The 20,409-nt window shown below is 50.2% G+C and overlaps 1 protein-coding gene across 1 annotated transcript; it reads right to left on the bottom strand.

The window, feature by feature from the left end:
- Positions 1-6: 6 nt before the first annotated feature.
- Positions 7-2,024, bottom strand: LOC136533181 (uncharacterized; the record flags this gene model as incomplete). Its single annotated transcript, XM_066525752.1, has 5 exons — positions 1,709-2,024; positions 1,418-1,562; positions 1,155-1,323; positions 153-423; positions 7-62 (listed from the first exon to the last, which is right to left on the bottom strand). Coding segments are annotated over exons 1-5 (792 nt in total), but the record flags the coding sequence as incomplete, so codon positions are not given.
- Between the last annotated feature and the right edge of the window lie 18,385 nt (positions 2,025-20,409).

Genomic DNA, 20,409 nt, shown 5'->3' with positions numbered 1-20,409 from the left:
GAAAGTATACATTGATCCCTCAAACAATGACTGTATGGCTCCAAGCAATGCAATCTTCTCGTCTGAAATTTCAAGAGAGTTCTTTCCATGTCAATTTTAAACTCACTAAATTTATCATTCCATTTTCCTAAGCTAGGACAGGTAAAATCTACCTGAAGCAATGGCTTTAGCTGCACCCTTGAACTGGGTTATCAAGTCCTTGCTGTCAGATGAATCTCCGTAGTTCTCACCCCATGATGATAAGATAATTGCCATTCCTATTGCTAGGAAGCAAGCAGCAGCATCAAATGGAGCCACAGGACCAAAACCCATGTTATCAGCAAGAAAATTTGCAAATAGCCCAGCAACAATGGCCACTAGACCATTGCCAAGAAATATAGCCTTGGAGAATGTTATCGACAACCATTGTGGATCAAATCCTTTCTGTACAATAACAGTGTAAATTTGCCCATTGTCAGCAAGAACAAAAGGGAAACTGTAGGAATTGACAAAACAATGCCATCAATGGCTTATCATTAGAATATAGAAGAATAAAAAGAGAAACATTGATTATAGACAAAAAGAACAGTGCATTGCATTGATATCCAAGCAATGGACTTCTCATGATACTTGTACATTTCAGCACAGAAATGTACTAATTATCAGCAGGGCGTCCATCATCCTGAAATATCTAATGGACTGGGCCACAGTTTTAAGTTGCTGGCTTGTTCTGATCAAGCATGTGAACACCAGATAGTCCAGATCTGCCGACAACGTTCAAATCAAACAAAAGAGAAAATAAATGGACTGCTGGCAAGTGATATTGATGCACTGTGTTCTGCAATGCAACCAGCCTCCAAAAAAATATTACCATAATTGAATTTTAATTCAGGTAAGTTCAATTTTCAATACCTGAAAAGTCATTTTATACATAGTGTACTGACACTCAAGAAGTCAAACCTCCCAAGTATTTTATCTTTTGTTAGCTTCAGTCAACCTATATACCGACTACTGGCAACAAATGTAGACAAAACCAAAAGCAAAACAAGTCCAAAATGTAACTAATAGTAGCTGTTTTCAAGGGGAAAACGAAGAGCTGATTATAGGATTAAAGTTAAAGCATGTCATCTCCGAGGTATCAGCATCACTGTGGAGAGAGGGATCTGGGCAGCTACCTTGTTGTGCTCTGCGACGAGCCACGACTCAAACGCCGAGAAGAGCAGCGAAGTGGCAATGCCTCCAAGGACGCGGCCAATCATAAGAATTTTGTACTGGGGGGAGTGCTTGGTGAAGCAGCTGAGGATGTAGGTGATGCAGTAGGTGACGCACGCCCTCTTCCGCCCCCTGACCACCCAAAATCCATCAGCCTCGTCGCCATATCCACCAAAACAGAACGAAATCGACTGAATTCAGCCAGGGCAGAGGGGGGCGCACGCACTGCTTATCCGCGAGGGATCCGACGATGGTGCCGAAGAGCATGGAGGAACCGAAGCCGGCGATGAAGAGGCGGCCGATGTCGCCCTTGTCGAAGCCGTACTGGCTGTAGAGGTAGTACACGTAGGGCCCCTGCAGCCAGTCCCCAGCTGCACCATCCATCCGCCGGAGCACAATAACGTCAGAGACCACCAAACACCACCGGCATTGCGCCCCCAGTCCAGATCTGGAGGACGCAGTGCCGCGACGCGACGGGGATTCGAGGGGGGAACCAGGAATCAGGAGGGAGGCGTACACATCATGAGGGAGTAGACGAGGATGTAGTTGTTCTTGAAGGAGTTGAAGGCCGGGGAGGTGGCGACTCGGTCCTTGCCGGACTTGCCGAGCTCCAGCGCCGCCACGATGGCGGCGAGCGCGCCGAACACGAGGTAGTAGAACATCTCCATGGCGGGCCGGGGAGATCGCGAGGGGTGGAAGGGGGAAAGGGTGGTGGGATTTGGGGGTGGCGATTGGTTAGGATTTATACGTCGCACCGGCTTGGCTTCTTCGTCGTCCCGACTCCCGACGGGATTTTGGTGGCGAGACAGCAGTGGGCACTGGAGGCACTCTGGTGGTCTGGCCGCGGTGTGCCGTGTGCGCGTGCGGCGTGCCGGCGTGCCGAACGGTTGGCTGGGCCGCACTAGACCAGCCACGAGGCCCTGTTGGCGGATTAAGTCCATTTTGGCCCTCAACTATTACGTCCATCTAATTTTAATTCTCAACTACAAAATCGTCTGGTACCGTACCCCAACTGTCAAAACCATTTATTTTTCGCACCTAAACAGGGACAAGACTGTTTTGACCGGCATTGAGCGGTTTGACACGCAACCTCCATCTCAGTGACATGTGGGGCCCATGCGTCATCGACTTAATCCCTCCCTCTCCATCTTCACGGCCACGGCCTCGTGCTCATGGACGCCAACGAGGAAGGCAGCCGCGGCGTCGTCCAATTTCTTGCAGAGGCCCACGTACTTGCCGCCCTCCCACGACTCGCTCCGCTCCACGTCGTTCCCGCCCTTGCCAACCGTTAGTAGCACCATGGTTGTCTCCGTGGCCTTCCGCCACTACTCGGCCTACACCCGCAGGCGACATAGCTCGGTTTCCATCTCACCCTTTGTCGAGGACCAATACTAGGGTACCCGAAGAGGAGGAGCTAATAAACATCAACATTGATACGTCCGAGCAGTCAAGAGCATGATTACAGCTCCAACCACCCCCCACGTGCGTAAGCTCTGCATCGCCCGACCCTAGGGTCTGCGCTCCACCTCGCCCGGCCTCTGGGGAAGGACTCCGCCTCGCCCAACCCTAAGGCCGCGGGCTCCGCCTTGCCTGACCCTTGGGTCTGCGATCTGCCTCGTCCGACCCTTGGGTCTGCGCTTCGCCTCGCCCGACCTCTAGGGGAGGACTCTGCCTCGCCCAACCCCGAGGCCACAGGCTCCGCCTCTCCCGACCCTTGGGTCTACGCTCCGCCTCGTCCGATCCTTGGGTCTACACTCCGCCTCGCCCGACCTCTAGGGGAGGACTCCGCCTCACCCGACCCCGAGGCCACGGGCTCCACCTCGCCCGACCCTTGGGTCTATGCTCCACCTCGCCCGGCCTCTAGGGGAGGACTCCGCCTCGCCCGACCCCAGGCCGTGGGCTCCGCCTCGCCCGATCCTTAGGTCTACGCTCTGCCTCGCCTGGCCTCTAGGGGAGGACTCTGCCTCGCCCGACCCTAAGGCCACGGGCTCCGCCTTACCTGACCCTTAGGTCTGCGCTCCACCTCGCCTGGCCTCTAGGGGAGGACTCCACCTCGCCTAGCCTCTAGGGGAGGACTCCACCTTATCCGATCCCGAGGCCGTAGGATCCACCTCATCCGTGGAGACCCATACCGCCACCAACCACTCTAGGTCCAAGCGAATGAGCCTGGGTTAAAACTCTGACACCAGGGAGATGACCGACACACCCCGATATAACCCGTGGCCTTGACGGGCCATACTTGGGGATTCACATCAGGAACAGCGTCGGGCGTACCGGTGTTGTTCTGCCTAACTCTCGTACAGCCACTGACATGCGCGTCAGTTCACCATGTGTCCATCAGGACTGAGTGGAGCGTCGCGACCAGGAGACGACGCCTGTGCATGGCGCCAGTGATGGACAGGGCCACAACGTGGAGCTATCTCTATTGACATCTACAGGGTCAGCGGGACCCACGTGAAGGAAAAGAAGGACCCGGTGATCCTAGAGGACTTCTTCTCATTCTCATTCTCCTCTTTTTCCTTGACTGTAACCCTGCTTTCCCTTGGCCTATAAAAGGAAAAGCAGCGCGTTCCATGAAGAGGAAGGGGACTCTTGACTTGACTCGACTCGATCAGATCAAAATACATCACACTGATACGGACTCGAACCCCGAACCGATTAGAACACACAAGCATACAGCCAAGAAGTGACCAAGCTCTCGACACCCATTCGTTCCTCTCACCAGAGACTTGGGACATGTCCCTCTCTCAACCGTTTGTAACCTCTACTACGAACTTTCAGTGTTAGTAACATGAGCAGCAATGAACTAGGCGTAGGGACATTCTGCCCGAACCATTATAAACCTCGTGTCCTCTTAGCACACCATCTGAGCCAGATGTGCAATATTAGAAATTTACTTGTTGGTGGCAACTCGAAACACCGATAGTTGGTGTGCCAGGTAGGGGCCTTTTACGCGTCTCGACATCCACACCATGCCTTGGATGGCTAGCCACAACCTCAGCTAGGTCCTAGGCATGCACATGCGCTTTGAAGACCTAGACTTCATCATCACAACAGAGGGAGAGTTGGCGATGGCTCCCGCCGCCGTCCGACCTCTCCACTCCACTGACCTCGACACGATCGCCGAGGCGCTTGAGGAGTTGTAGCTACACGCAACGAAGCCTCGCGCCCCTAGAAGCGACTAGCTCCTTGACTTCGACTACGGGAGGTTAGAGTGCCAGCTCGGCGTCTTCCTAGGACCCCGGCCATCCTGGAAGGACCTACACCACCTCACCTTCTTGTTCACCAACGTTATGGCATAGCTTGCCGGAGGGAAGCCACTCTCTCCAGAATACCTCATCCAGAGCGCCCCAACAACGCTCCCGTTCGGTCCCTGCAACGCCGTAGAGACTAATGGCCACCCTGTGGCACAACGCACGCCTCCATTCCCCACGAACGACGAGTTCATAGGGATGACTGAATATGTCGCAAAGTCATTCCATGACCTCCTCGTGGGAGAATCGGAGTCACCCTCCGGCTCTGACTCCAGCAGGGGGAGTCATCACCCCTCTCGTGAGTGTTTCATGGTAGGTACCCCTGAGGGACACGTCAAAGGCATCCACGAAGAGGAGGCTACCCCGATGAATGACCTCGACGATGAGGTCGAGGGGGAAACAGGGGCCCCACCCTGCCTATGGGTGGAGCAGCTGAAGGCCCAGCACCTAGAGCTCGAGGAAGCATGACTCCAACTCAAGCAGGAATGCGCAGAGCTCGATCGGGAGATCAAGCGCCACAGAGACGGTGGGCGTGCGTGCCATGGCCCGCGTCATGAACCGGAGGATCATCATGGACGATGAAGCCCTCCCACACTTCACCTAAGCGAGCCAGAACATCGCTGCTACGACGGCGTTACTCCATGGGCTTCAGGGGCCCGCGACGCCCGAGGATCATCAGGCCCACCATGAGATTCACATGTTGTTCGAGCGTGCGTCGGCGCAATAGGCCGAGAGCTCATTGTCTCGGCGACGTGAGCTCAACGCTAGCCAACGCTCGCCCTTAGGGCAACCCAACAAGGACGTGTCAGTCCACCAGGCACCATAAGGCGGCAGGCAGTGCACCACGGTCCCGACGCATGAGCGTCTTAGCCACAACCATGATGCACGCGACACTCTCGACGCCTGCAGACATACCCGCGATGATTCGAGAGATGGAGCTAGTCACGATTATCATCCTTGTCCTGGCGGACGCTACGATAGCGGTGAGGACCGAAGCCTGAGCCCTAGCCTACCGGGGCCTCAGGCCTTCAGCCAACACATCCTCAATGTCGCCTTCCCACCATGGTACCGACCACCAACTAGCACCCCTAAATACTCTAGGGAAACAAACCCTAAACTATGGCTCGAGGATTATTGGCCTGACTGCCAAGCTGGTGGAGCGCATAATGATGATTTCATTATTCGTAACCTTCCATTGTTCCTAGCCGATTTGGCGCGAACATGGTTGGAACACCTTCTGCCCAACAGAATCTAAAGTTGGGCGGACCTAAAAGAGATCTTCGTGGGGAACTTCCAGGGCACGTACAAGCACTATGAGAACTCATGGGATCTCAAGAACTATCAATAGAAGGCTAGAGAAACCCTTTATGGGTACATCCGACACTTCTCCCAGCAGTGCAATGAGCTGCCTAACGTCGCCGACGCCGATGTTATAGGAGCTTTTCTGTCTAGAACCACCTACAAGTCCCTGGTTCACAAGCTAGGACGTAAGGGCCCATGAACCACCAAGGAGCTCCTCGACATCGTCACCAGCCATGCCTCAGGCGAGGAGGCGGTCAGAGCGATCTTCGACCGCCTAAAAGGCAAGGCGAAGCGGGACAAGGATGCCGGCGAAGGTACCTCCAACCGTCCTGTCAAGAAGAAGAACAAGCAGCGGCGCGAGGGCTCGCTCTTGGCCACCGCCGACCGCAAGGGGGGCTAGAAGCCCACGGAGGGTACTCTAGACCACTTTGAGAAGCTGCTTGAAGGGCCATGCCCGAACCATTCCTTTCCCATCAAGCATCTGTACAAGGACTGCGGCCTCATGAAGCGGTTCTTGTCTGGAGGCTTCAATAGAGGGGAGCATGGGAAGGACCCCAAGCCGATCATGGATGATGCCGAGGGGACAGACGGTGGCTTTTTGATGCTGGATGGCTGCCTCATGATCTTTGGAGGCTCGGCGGTCTATGACTCCAAGCATCGCTAGAAGCTCATGCGCTGTGAGGTCTATACGACCAAGCTGACCGCGCCTACCTTTCTCTAATGGTCAGAGTTTGCCATAACCTTTGATTGGACTAACCACCCAAAAAGCATCCTACAACTGGGGATGTATCCGCTCGTGGTTGACCCAATCATCGGCACGAAGTGGCTCTCCAAGGTACTGATGGACAGAGGCAGTGGCCTCAACATCATATACGCTAAGACGCTTGACGCCATGGGCATTAGCTGACCCCGCATCTGACCGACCAGAGCGCTTTTCCACGGCATCGTGCCTAGAAAGCAGGCTATACCACTTGGGTAGATCGATCTTCCCATCACCTTCGGGGATCTGTCCAATTATAGGATGGAGACCCTCACCTTCGAGGTGGTTGGGTTCTATGAAACCTACCATGCCATCCTAGGACGTCCATGCTACGCAAAGTTCATGGCCATCCCCAACTACACCTACCTAAATCTAAAGATGCTGGGCCTAGACGGGGTCATCACCGTTAGCACCTCATTTTAGCGTGCCTACGAGTGCGAGGTCAAATGTTGTGATCATGCTGCGGCAATCGTCACCTCCAAGGAGCTTGCAGCCATCAGGAAGGAGGTCGTCGAAGAAACACCCGACCACCAGCGGTCGGCCGGGTCTTTTGAGCCGGTGGAGGGCTCTAAGGAGGTCCCCATAGACCCTAGCGGCTCTAAAAGCAAAGTGGTGCTCTTTGACACCACGCTTTCCTTTGAATAGGAAAGTACGCTCGTCGACTTCATCTGTGCCAATAAATACATCTTTACGTGGAAACCCTCGGACATGCTAGGAATTCTGAGAGAAGTCACCGAGCATACCTTGAAGATCAAGTCGGGCTCCAAGCTGGTGAAGCAGCGCCTATGTCGCTTTGACGAGGGGAAACACAGAGCCATTGGTGAGGAGATCATGAAACTTTTGGCGGCTAGGTTCATTAAGGAAGTGTACCACCCCAAGTGGTTAGCCAATCTCATTCTTGTATGAAAGAGGAGTGAGAAATGGAGAATATGTGTTGACTACATAGGTCTCAACAAAGCATGTCCGAAGGATCCGTTTTCTTTGCCATGCATAGACCAAGCAGTCGACTCTATCTCAGGGTGTGAAACCCTTTGCTTCCTTGATGCGTACTTTGGGTACCATTAAATCACGATGAAAGAGTCCGACCAGCTCGTGACATCTTTCATCACCCCCTTCGGATCGTTCTGCTACATCACAATGTTGTTTGATCTGAAGAGCATTGGGGCTATGTACCAGCGTTGTATGCTCAAGTATTTTGGAGACCTCATTGGGCAAACCATTGAGGCCTACGTGGATGACATCATGGTCAAGTCCAAATGGGCTAACTAGGTCATAGCTGACCTTGAGCATACCTTTACAAAACTCCGAGCAAACGACATTAAGCTCAACCCCGAGAAGTGCATTTTTAGGGTCCCGAGGGGTATGCTGCTGGGTTTCATCATCTTCGAGCATGGCATCAAAGCCAACCCAAAGAAGATCTTGACCATCATAAGGATGAGCCCGATTCAGAACATAAAGGGGGTATAGCGAGTTACGGGGTGCCTCGCTGAGCTTAGTCATTTCATCTCGCGCCTCAGCGAATGAGGCCTCCCCCTCTATCGGCTTCTGAAGAAGGCTGACCATTTCAAATGGACCCCTGAGGCCCAGGAGGAGCTTGACACGGTCATGCAGCTTCTGACAAAGGCCTTGATCTTGGTTCCTCCAACCGACGGAGAACCACTTCTGCTCTACATTATGGCCACCACGTAGGTGGTCAGCGCCGCTTTGGTGGTGGAGCAAGAAGAAGAGGGGCACACCCTCAAAGTATAGTGCCTAGTGTACTTCATTTGTGAGATCCTATCCAAATCTAAGACCCGCTACCCCCAAATCCAGAAGCTCCTGTATGCCATCGTCATTGCCAAGAGGAAGTTGTGCCACTACTTCAAGTTACATTCGGTGACAGTCATGACATCCTTGCCCCTCAGTGATGTCGTCCAAAACTAGGATGCCACAGGAAGGATCGCAAAGTGAGCACTCAAGCTGATGGGTCAAGGCATTACGTATGCCCCCTAGACGACCATCAAGTCCCAAGTGCTGGCTGATTTCATTACAAAGTGGACCGAGGTCCAAATGCCATCAGTGGTCATACACCAAGAGTACTAGACGATGTACTTTGATGGATCACTGATGAAGAAAGGCACCGGTGTAGGACTGGTCTTCGTTTTGCCCCTTGGGGTACGCATGAGGTACATGGTTCGCATCTATTTCCCCTCCTCCAACAATATGGCTGAATATGAGGCGCTTGTCAATGGCCTACGCATCACCATCGAGCTCGGTATCCAATGCCTCAACGTCTAGGATGACTCCCAGCTGGTCATCGACCAAGTCATGAAGGAGTCGAGCTGCCACAACACCAAGATGACTACATACTACTAAGAAGTCCGCCAGCTAGAGGACAAGTTCGACGGCCTCGAGCTCAATCACATATCGAGGCATCTCAATGAGGTGGCCGACGCGCTAGCGAAAGCAGCTTTCGGCCGAGAGCCTATGTCGACAAGCGTCTTCGCCAGCGACCAACACAAGCCCTCTATTAGCTACAAGGAGCCAAAACAAGCCGATGATGGGCCACCCACCCTAGGCTCGGGGGCTGACCAACCATCGGCTCCATCCGACCCCAAAGTCATGGAGCTTGATAAGGATCTAGCAATAGAGCCTGACCCTTTGGTCGACTAAAAGATGCCTTACCTCGACTACCTCCTCTGTGAGGTGCTGCCGATGGACAAGACGGAGGCTCAGTGGCTCACGCATTGTACCAAGTCCTTCATCCTTGTTGAGGGCAAACTCTATAAGCAAAGCCACACCGGGATCTTGTAGCGTTGCATCCCTATCGAATAGGGGAAGCCGCTGTTGAGCGACATCCATGGTGGGGTCTGTGGATACCATGCCACACAGAGAACCCTCGTTGGAAACGCATTCCGACAAGGCTTCTATTGGCTGACCATAGTAGCCGACGCTGAATAGATTATGCGCACCTACGAAGGGTGTCAGTACTACGCTCGGCAGACCCACCTGTCGGCCCAAGCGCTCTAGACGATCCTCATCATGTGGCCATTCATGGTCTGGGGGCTCAATGTGGTCAAACCTCTCAAAAGAGCGCCCGAGGGCTATACCCACTTGCTTGTCACCATAGACAAGTTTACAAAGTGGATAGAGGCCCGACCGATCTCTACGATCAAGTCCGAGCAGGCTATGCTATTCTTCCTTGACATCATCCATCGCTTTGGGGTCCGGAACTCCATCATCACGGACAACGACACACAGTTCACCAGAAAGAAGTTCCTTCGATTCTATGATGAATACCACCTCCACATTGATTGGGCCACCGTGGCGCACCCCCGCACGAATGGGCAGGTCGAGCACACGAACGAGATGGTCCTATAGGGCCTCAAGCCTAGGATATTCAACCAGTTCAAAAAGTTTGGCGGACAATGGGTCATGGAGCTCCCCGCAGTGCTCTAGAGCCTAAGGATGACCCCCAGCCGAGCCACCGGCTACACACCATTCTTCATGGTCTACAGTTCCGAGGTTGTCCTCCCGACTGACCTCGACTACGAAGCGCCAAGGGTTAGGGCGTACGACGAACAGGGAGCCGAGGCATCCCTCGAGGATGCCATGGACTAGCTGGATGAAGTGCACGACGTTGCCCTCCTTCGCTCAGCCAAGTACCAGCAAGCGTTGCGATGGTACCATAGCCATCGAGTGCAAGGTCGGGCCTTCAATGTCGGAGACCTAGTCCTCCACCTTGTCTAGAGCAGCAAGGACTGCCACAAGCTCTCTCCACCGTGGGAGGGACCATACATCGTTGTGAAGGTGCTCTGGCTAGGCACCTATAAGCTCAAGACCATCAACGGCGAGGTCTTCGCCAATGCCTGGAACATCGAGCAGCTATGTCGCTTTTACCCTTATTAAACACACACTTTTCTCTTATCAGTTTTGCTATTGAACTCTCCTACCTTTAGTGACACCTGAGCCTAGCAACGGCAGGGGGCCGGGCCTCAGTCGGGGGCTAATAAGAGCGTACCTATCCGGTAGACATTCTCTACGCCCGGCCTTCTCTCATGTTAAGTTCTAGAAGTGAATTTTGTGAAAATGAACGCTGAGTAAAACTGGTTAGACTACGAGAGACCTACGCCTCGGTGGCTATGGTGCCTTTGCTCACTAGTGTGATCAGAGTTTTTTCCACACCCTAGGTTTTTTGGGCCTTAGTCACAAAAAAATGTCGGTGCGCGTCTAAGAGTTTGTCCATTTGGACAACTTTTCTGTGCCCGACCCCCTATCATGTTAAGACCTAGGAGCTAAGGTTGCGGGAACAAGCTTTGAGTATAACTGGTCGGACTATAAGAAACCTACGCCTCGGTGGCTACGGCGCCTTTGCTCATCAGCGTGATAAGAATTTGCTCACCCGCACCCTAGCTTTATGACCTTAACGACAGAAAGGGTCAGAATGCACTAACCTTTTTATACAAAAAGGGGAGAAGGGCTAAAAAGTTGTTTGGCCATCACGAAATTTAAGAGCTTGTCCATTTATTACAAGTTCACTGCCTGGCTTATCTGCCTAACTAAATTCTTGTGCGGGATGTTCTCATCCTCTGTCTCCGTAGGTAAGTCCTATCCCAATGGGTCATACAAGTCGATCGGATGGCTTAGCCGCTGCCGAGGGATGGGTAGGGAGCAGCAGGATGCCCCATGCGGGTTATGCCAACCCTGTCATGAATGATGGACCCGGATTCCACTCGAACATATCCGGTAAGAACTCTCTGGACCCGTCACTTGTGCCATCGAGGTAAGCCCTGTGCCAGTGGGTCACCCAAGTCGATCGAATGATTCGGGCCACTGCCAAGAGATGAGTCACCCTTACTTTACGCGTGTTATCTCTAATTAATTTCGCTATCGAGCCCCTGACCCCAGCAATGGCTAGGGGTCGGACCTCCCTCGAGGGCTGGCAGGAGTGTCTATTCGGTAGACATTCTCTATGCCCGACTATAACACCTCGAGTGTTTAAATGTTAAAATATGCCATGTCATCATATGCATAGCACATCATTCATGTGGTAGTGAAAATTTTGATATGCAAACACTAAAACAAGTTTATCTTTATGTGGTATGTGTTGAATTGTATTGTTTGAATCAAGTTCAAAATTTTGTTTGGATTTGAATTTTCAAGAAAACCCTGATTTTTCTGTATTTAAATCCTACCCTCAAAACCCATTTCAAAATCTAAGCACATATTGGGGTTGAGCCTAAAAGCAAAAGTGTAGAGCTTGTCAAGTTATACAAAGTTTGTTTTTGGAGTTTTCAAAGTTGTTATGAAAAATTTGAAGTAATTTGAAAAGGCGAAATTCATTAAATGTCCCCTATTTGAATTCAAAATTTCATTTCAAAATGTAGACCGAATTAGGGGGTGGTTATAATAGCAAAGTTGTAGAACTTTGAATTTTGAACAACTTTTATTTTTGGAGATTTTTGAGTTGTTACACAAATTTGGGAGTAATTTGGGATTTAAAGCGAGTGGCAATTCGGTAATTAGTTGGAACAGTGGAAGCAGGCACACTCTCGCCGTCGGTGAGCTTCCACCGGCTTCTATGCGCGCCCTCAGGCGCCACCTCTGGCCTTGACGTGTCCACGTCGTCGTGGTGTGTCAAGCGCACCGTTCCCCGCCGCTTTTTGCCCGCTGGATAATTCTAGAATGACGTCGCCATTCTTCTTTCTCTCCTCTATTTCTCGACGTCGCTGCCTTAGCTCCGTCGAGCTCGCCTCGCCTCCTCAGCGCAAACCAGCCTTGGCAAAGTAGTGTCCCAGCTCCGTCTCCTCCTTGCAAACCCAGCCAACCAACTTTGGTCGCCTGATTCCACTGGGAACCTGCTGTGCGCACCTTTCTTCCTCGCGGCCGGTAACCTCACCGTCGCAAGCTCGTCACCGTGGCCAGCGCTCTCCGGTGAGCCTTGGCTCTTGATCTTGGTAGTTTCAGTTTTGCCTTGATCCTGTGTTGCTCTATGATCGATTAATTGATCCTTTGACCATCGTAATCGCCTGAACGCCGTCACCGACGTGGTTCACGCCACCGTGATTGCTGTGACCGTCGAACCGCCTCTCCGTTGTTCCTCTGGCTTGTCCATCGCCTTCAACGTGATCGGGCTGAGCTCCTGGTTCTTCCCGAGTCGTTTGTTTCACCGTTACCAGTCTCCTATCACCGGCGTAGCGCTGCCATGCAGTCGTGGCCGCCATGGCCGGTGTAGTGCTTATTCTAGTTCGTAATTGATCTCGCTAGTGCCACAAATCGATGCGCCATGTTGTTGTGATCGTGTTGGTGACTTCGCTGTCGCTAGTGACTTCACCGGCGGCGAGAAATCATCGGTCAGCATGTAGTCACCGTAGTCAAATGCGGGAGGTTGGGGATGACAGGTGGGTCCCCGTTGTCAGTGACTCAGCGTTCAAAATGGTTTTTTCTATTTTGCAGATTTGAATGAATAGTGATAGTTTTTGTTATTTTTGTGTAGAATTATTTAGAGTTCCAAAAATTATAAATTTTTTTGTGTGACCTCTCTTTGATGTATATTATTTAATAAAAATATGAAATGTTGTTTTTTAGTACTTTTTGAATGTGATGAAAAATTACTCAATTAATTAATAAATGGGTTTCCATGATTTTTCTAGGCTTAATTAATTATCCAAAAATTATGAAATTTGTTTTGCCACTTACTTATCATGTGATGAACCTTTACAAAAATTTTGAGCTTAATTGGAACAAGTTGATTTATTTCATAATTTTGAATTAAATAATTAATTCATAAAAGCAAATAGTAACCTTTAATGATTTAGGTTTTGTTTGAAATTTTGGATTGAGTGATGACCTTGGATCATTAGTTGGTAATGATCCTTGGCAATTGAAGTATGTGTTACGAAAAAGATTTAGTTAGTTTGACTTGCAACTGTACTGCGAAGGAAAGTTGTATTCGAGTTGTTAATTTTGCATCCATCATCAAGCATCATGTTTCGTATCCCGCATCATGTTAAACATGGCATTGTTACTACATGTAGTGAACGAAGGTGAACACATGGTAGTTAATCAAGTTGCGGAGGAAGCTAATCCGTCTGTTGAGGTCGGATCTAATAATTGCGGAACATCGCAGGAACCTAACTTTTCTGTGAACCAAGGCAATCCCCGGATGCATTTAAACCTACCTTGTGTTTTACAAGTTTTTATCGCTTTTGCTTTTCAATACTGCATTAAGTGATTAGGGATTGAGTGAAAATCTAATTGGTGCATTACCAACCTTGTTTCTCCATATATACCTTGTTATCAGTTTTAATTCGTAAATGCCTAGTTATGCTTAGTCATGATTAGCCGGGTGATTACCTGTCACCTATGAGTTTTAAATAGATCTTTGGTTACTTATGTTATCATGAGATATGAGCATGTGAAGTAATAAATCTAGACCGGGCGGACTCGGTGTGTGAGAGCCACAAGACATGGAGGTCTTGTGAGCGGCTTCTTTCCACCTATGTTGATTAAGGTCCGTCCGTTGTTGAATTGCATGAGGTGAGACTTTGTAGTACTAACCACATACTTTAGTAAGCCTTAACTCGGCTATTCTATTACGAGAATGGCTACTCGCGCACTGGGAGTGGAGAGATGGCAAGAGTAGCATGTACCCACGTGGCCATGGGCTGGAATGGTGGAGTATTGTATTCTCGGGTGGCATGGACCCATTCTTGTTTTAGAAGATCCGAGGGTAGGTTGATATATGTAAGTCGGGGACCTGCATATGTCGTGTGGTCTGGAATCCCCAGTTGGGTTTTTAATCGGTTCGAATCATCGTTGCTCCTCGGTTATGGAGACTCAACTCACTATTCATCATCATAGTTAATAACTAAAACTTGAGTAAGGTTTGAGAAAGAGTTTGATATGAAGTTTATGATCTCATTATGGATCATGACAGATTCATATGTGGTTCTTATAAAGTTTTATATGTTGAAGTAAAGAATTTTATTAAAGAGCTTTTACGCAAAAGAACTTTGATTATTGCTAAAGCCATACCTTGAATCCCTAGGCCTGCATTCCTGAGTCGTCTCAGTTTTTATTCCGGTTAAGTCTTGTTGAGTACTTTTGTACTCAGGGTTCGTTGACCCTTATTGCAGGTGAGCCTCATGAACAGGTCTGTTTTGGACCTTGCTGCATGACTGTTGTTCATGTCGATGACGATAAGTGAATGTGTGATCCTTGGGCAGGATGCTTATTTTGTGTGTTATGTTTATGTTAATTATGCCACTCCACTACTACTATGGTTTGTAATAATAATCGTACTCAGGTTGTAAGGTTTGAAATAACTGGTTTGTAAACTAAGTTACCGTAAGACTTCCGCTATTTTACTCTGATGTATATATTTGAATAAATGTTGTAACACTACAATGACTCTGTAATGTGATCCTACTCGGAAATCATGGATGATTCGGGGTTCCCCGAGGACACCCGATAGACTTCTTAAGTTACCAGGAACATATGCATAGTCATCAAAGGTCATTGGACAGTGACAAGTGCATGTGGGTCCTATAGCTTAGGAGGTCCTGCCACACCGACGCTTTATTACATTGAAAACTTAAAGGCAAGGCGTGTGGACGCAGACTCTGAGTAAAACTAGTCAGACCACAAGAAACCTATGCCCCAGCGGCTACGGTATTTTTTTTGCTCACCAGCATGATTCAAGTTTTTATCTCTGCACCCCGAGCTTTAGCCTCCACCTTCCTAGGAAGGATTTGGAGAGGCCCACCACTGGGTAGACAAAATCAAGGGGCACCCGTGTCGTCCTATGAAGGCTCCATCGCCCCCTTAATGCATTGCACAACCTCAGAGTGGGGGAGCGCTCCCTCATCAAGCGTTGTTCCATCAAGCGACACCTTTGGCGCCATAGCATACAGCGGGAGCGCATGCATCATCAAGGATGCCACCCTCCTTGCATGGTAGGCCCCAAAGATGCCCAACCCTTTTAGGCCGCTCTCCTTCAAGATGTGGATGGCGGTGATGTGGTCCCAGATCTTCTTTTGTCCTTCTCTAGAACGCCCCACTTCCTCCATGACTCTAGGGCCTCTTCGATTAGGCATTCGGTGAACTCTAGTAGAGGGGCAGTGGCATCGTTCTTAAAGTAGAACCACTGTGAATGCCACCCCTTGTTGGATGTTGATAGCCACATCAGTGGGTACTCGCTGACCTAGTTGTTCTGGTGTTGCATGCCGGCACACCCCATCGGCATGTGTAGCTCCTGCCTGCCACTCTTCTCTCTCTTCTTTTGGAGGGTGATGGCAAAGAAGTACCTCCATAGATCAAAGTGGGGCTGATCCCTAGGAATCCCTCACACAGGGTGATGAACACTGCCATGTGCTGGATCTCGTTGGGGTTGAGATGCTGTAACTCGATCTTGTAGTAGTGAAGTAGCCCCCAAAGAAATCTATGGGCAGGGGTCGTGAACCCACGCTCATGGAAGTGGGCGAACGACACTATGTAGCCATCGGGTGGCGATGGCAGATCCTCCTTGCTAGGTAGTAGCCACTCCTCGGCCGAGGTCCACACGCGGAGAAGACCGCGACGGACGAGGCCCTCCATGCACTAGAAAGTGATGTTAGAATGGCACCATGGATCCATTGGAGGAGGGGATGGTTAGATGCGAGCTCAACAGCGGTGGAGATGCGGAGACGGGGAACCCTAGGCGATTGGTGGTGGCGGTCGTGGCTGCGGAGGCAAGGATGTAAGGTATAGAACTAGGAGGGTGAACCCTTTGGTTTTATAGGCACGACGGGTGCGAGGAAACCAACCGCCCGCCTAGATCTCTGCGCCTACCACGATCTACCATGATGTCCCACCATGGGACACGCGCATGCAATCTCTGTCCGTTCCCTCAAAAAACTCGCCGGACGTTTCACCTCTCTGGATGGGCCACGACTCGTCGCAGGTAAGAGGAATATGGATCTAAAAGCGCCTCTACGGCCCGGCTAGGCCCAGGAGTTAATAGGTCGGCCCATCGACGGGCTTGACAACCGCTCTAGGCACCTTTAGGGTGAGAGGTGGAAAGGGATGGGCCCCGCTAGCGGCCAGTACCCGGGCGCACGAGCGCCGCGAGCATCCTAGCCCACAATTGAGTCTTGGACGGTTACGATCCATGGTTTTTCTTCGAAGAAAGGTACTTAGCCCTCGTGACCGGTCGAACACACCCGAGAACTATATGGATTGACCGCTGAGAATCTAGGGTCAGTCGCTAAGCTGACCCAAGCCGGATCCCCACGAATGGGATACCGGGGGGCCCCACTTAGACTAGCCCATTAACAACTCACCAGACGCCATGATTCATCCTTAGAGGAAAATCATGGTATGGCTCGCCCCCTCCATTTTTATCGAAAAAATGCTTGAGGGAAGACAATCGCAGAGAAAAACTAATCCTCGACCAGGCCCCTGCTATGGGAAGGGGCTCAAGAAAAGGGAATCACCGTCCCCAGGTCACACCGTGGGTGACAATAGAAGGCCAAGGCCTTTAGAGTCCTCATATTTAGAAAAGCCTCCAAAGGAGTATTCTACTCCTCCGCAGGCTCGGAGGCTACTAGGGTACCCAAAGAGGAGGAGCTAATAACCATCAACATTGATATGTTCGAGCAATCAAGAGCGCGACTATAGCTTCAACCGACCCCCAGGTGCGCAAGCTCTACCTCGCTCGACCCTAGGGTCTGCGCTCCGCCTCGCCCTACCTCTAGGGGAGGACTCTGTCTTGCCCAACCCCGAGGCCGTGGGCTTTGCCTCACCTAACCCTTGGGTCTATACTCTACCTCGTTTGACTCTTGGGTCTGCGCCCTGCCTCGATCGACCCTTGGGTCTACACTATGCCTTACCTGGCCTCTAGGAGAGGACTCTGCCTCACTCGACCCTGAGACCACGGGCTCTGCCTCGCCCGACCCTTGGGTCTATGCTCTTGCTCGCTCGACCTCTGGGGAGGACTCCGCCTTGCCCAACCCTGAGGCAATGGGCTCTGCCTCGCTCGACCCTTGCGTCCACGCTCTGCCTTGTCCGGCCTCTAGGGGAGGACTCTGCCTCGCCTGACCCTAAGGTCATGGGCTTTACCTCGCCCAACCCTTAGGTCTATGCTCCGCCATGCCTGGCCTCTAAGGGAGGACTCTGCCTCGTCCAACCCCAAGGCCATGGGATCCGCCTCGCCCGCGGAGACCCATACCATTGCCAACCACTCCAGGTCTAAGCCAATGGGCCTGAGTCAAAACTCTGACACTAGGGAGGTGACTGTCACAACCCGATATAACCTATGGTTGTGATAGGACATACCTAGGGATTCACATCAGGAACAATGTCGGGTGTACCGGTGTTGTTCTGCCTCACTGACAGGCGTGTTAGTTCACCATGATGTTCGTTAGGATGGAGTGGAGCGCCATGACCGAGAGATGACGCCTGCGCATGGCGCCAGTGACGGACAGGGCCACGACGTGGAGCTATCCCTGTTGACGTCTACAGGGTCGGCGAGACCCGTATGAAAGAAAAGAAGGACCCAGCGATCCTGGAGGACTTCTTCTCCTTCTCATTCTCCTCTTTTCCCTCAACTGTAACCCGTGCTTTCCCTTGGCCTATAAAAGGGAAAGCAGAGCGTTGCATGAAGGGGAAGGGGACTCTCGACTCAACTCGATCAGATCGAAACACATCACACCAATTCGGACTCAAACCCTGAACCGATTAGAACACACAAGCATACAGCCGAGAAGCGGCTGAGCTCTCAGCACCCATTCGTTCCTCTCACCAGAGACTTAGGACCTGTCCTTCTCTTGACCATTTGTAACCCCTACTATAAACTTTCAGTGCTAGTAACATGAGCAGTAGCAACAAACTGGACGTAGGGACATTCTGCTCGAACCAGTATAGGGCTTGCTTCCTGAAGAGCTTAGAGGAATGGAGCTGCTCCTTGGCCTTCTTGAGCTCGTCTTGAAGCTGCGACAGCTGGGACTCCAGCTCTAACAGCTTCATCGTTGGTGGCCTCCTTTTCGTCGTAGGAGGAGGAGGTTCCGCTAGCGCGGCACCACACCCTGAGCGCATGGAAGGTGCCGTGGAGGCGCGCGAGCCTCGGGTGGCACGGCTCGCTCACGAACCGTGCGTGTGCTACCGCAGTCGGCGCTGTGGCCGCGTTCCTCGTCGGCGTCCAGGAGCGCGAGGCCGTGGCCGTGAGGATGGAGAGGGAGGGATTGAGTCGATGACGTGTGGGCCCCACATGTCACTGTGATGGAGGTTGCATGTCAAAACCGCTCAACGTCGGTTAAAACAGCCTTGTCCCCGTTCATGTGCTAAAAGTGAACGGTTTTAACAGTTGTGGTACCGGTACTAGACGGTTTATAGTTGAGGGTTAAAATTAGACCGACACAATAGTTGAGGGGCCAAAAGTGGACTTAATCCCCCTGTTCGCTTGAACTTATCAACAGAGATGAACATGGATCGGATTGGATAATAGCTTCCCTGTATCCTAATTTATTTTTCTTGATCGGATTCAGAACGGATGGGATATCATGCGGATTCGGATGTGAATACGGATTTTTTTAAATATCGGAAATGGTATGGATTTGGACCAGTGTTGAAGCGGAAGTAGACTTTTTTTTAAGTCGGATAATATGTGCTTATGTGTTGTTTTTTATGATGAGAAACAATTCATTAACCAAAGCCATAAAGCGGCGGTACAACACGAAATAATCACCATCAATCCACCACTTTGATGATTTAAGAGCTCACAAAATTAATACAAGTTCTCCGTTTGAATCTAAAGTATAAAACAAGTGTGTAAAAGAAATAAATATTCTTAAGTAGGCAAAACTTTGTCTTCACTCTTTGCCGTGTATTAGTCCTCCGCTTTGGTAGATGATAATTCTTTCATCACTTGTAATTTTATCGGCCTATAGTTGACGAGCTTTGTTGTGGGCTATAATATAATAATGCTTGTGTCATGGGCTAGGTTGACTTGTATTCTTGCCACTTGGACTCCTTATAATATTCTGATTATTCTATTATAAGTGTCGGATAATCTGCGTTCAATCATCAGATAATCCATATCCGCCGGATTTCGCCAATCACATATCCTACACCTCATAATCGAATTCGGATTATCCATATCCGCACGGATATTAAAAACACTTCTCCATATCCTTAAAATTCGGATTCGGAGCGGATCGGAGTGAAAGATTATCCATACCATTTTCACCTCTACTTATCAGTCATGGTATAATATTTTTTTCTCAAAATAAATCACCTAACAATGCTTTTCAGCATATCTTTTTTTCTCGTGCCTGCGTGCCGGTGCTGGCTGAATTTCAAAATGTTCTCAACGTCAAAAAAAAATTCAAAATGTTCATTTGGCGTTTGCCTGTTCCAGTTCCATTTGTATTTTTATTCCGTCTACCGGTGTAGCGTGACTGAGACGAATTAAAAGAACAGTTTGATTACCAAAAGAAAAATGTTAACATTATCTATGTTTATTTACTGTTTCTTGCTCTCTCTTATGTGTCACCCCCACCCTTTTAACTAAAATTTTTATTGGCGTCTTCTATTTTCTTATTAGTACCGGAAGAGAAGAAAAGAGAAGAGAGAAGTCTAGGGAGAGAGGAAAGGGAGGATGAGACAGCAAGGTCTAAAAAAGATGACATTTCAAACCTCTATTAGCTACTGACGAGAGTCACGTAGAGGGAGAAAAAATTGAAACGGTGGCGTAAAGGTCACAATAACTTTTTTGATCATCCATATGGAATTTGGATCTTTTTATAGTGGCTTGTAAGTACTCCTAGTTGACTCTAATAAGTCTAACTGCTTCCACTACTAGATCCGCAAACCGCCTTTGATTTCATCTAGTGTGGAGCAAAGGCAAGAGGCCAAAGTTAGGGAGGCAATTAGACAATGCCCTTG

This window comes from Miscanthus floridulus, unplaced genomic scaffold, assembly GCF_019320115.1.
Source record: "Miscanthus floridulus cultivar M001 unplaced genomic scaffold, ASM1932011v1 fs_79_1_2, whole genome shotgun sequence".
In the NCBI taxonomy this organism is placed as follows: Eukaryota; Viridiplantae; Streptophyta; class Magnoliopsida; order Poales; family Poaceae; genus Miscanthus; species Miscanthus floridulus.
The sequence above is the reverse complement of the archived record's forward strand: the minus strand, read 5'-3'. Positions and strand labels throughout refer to the sequence as shown.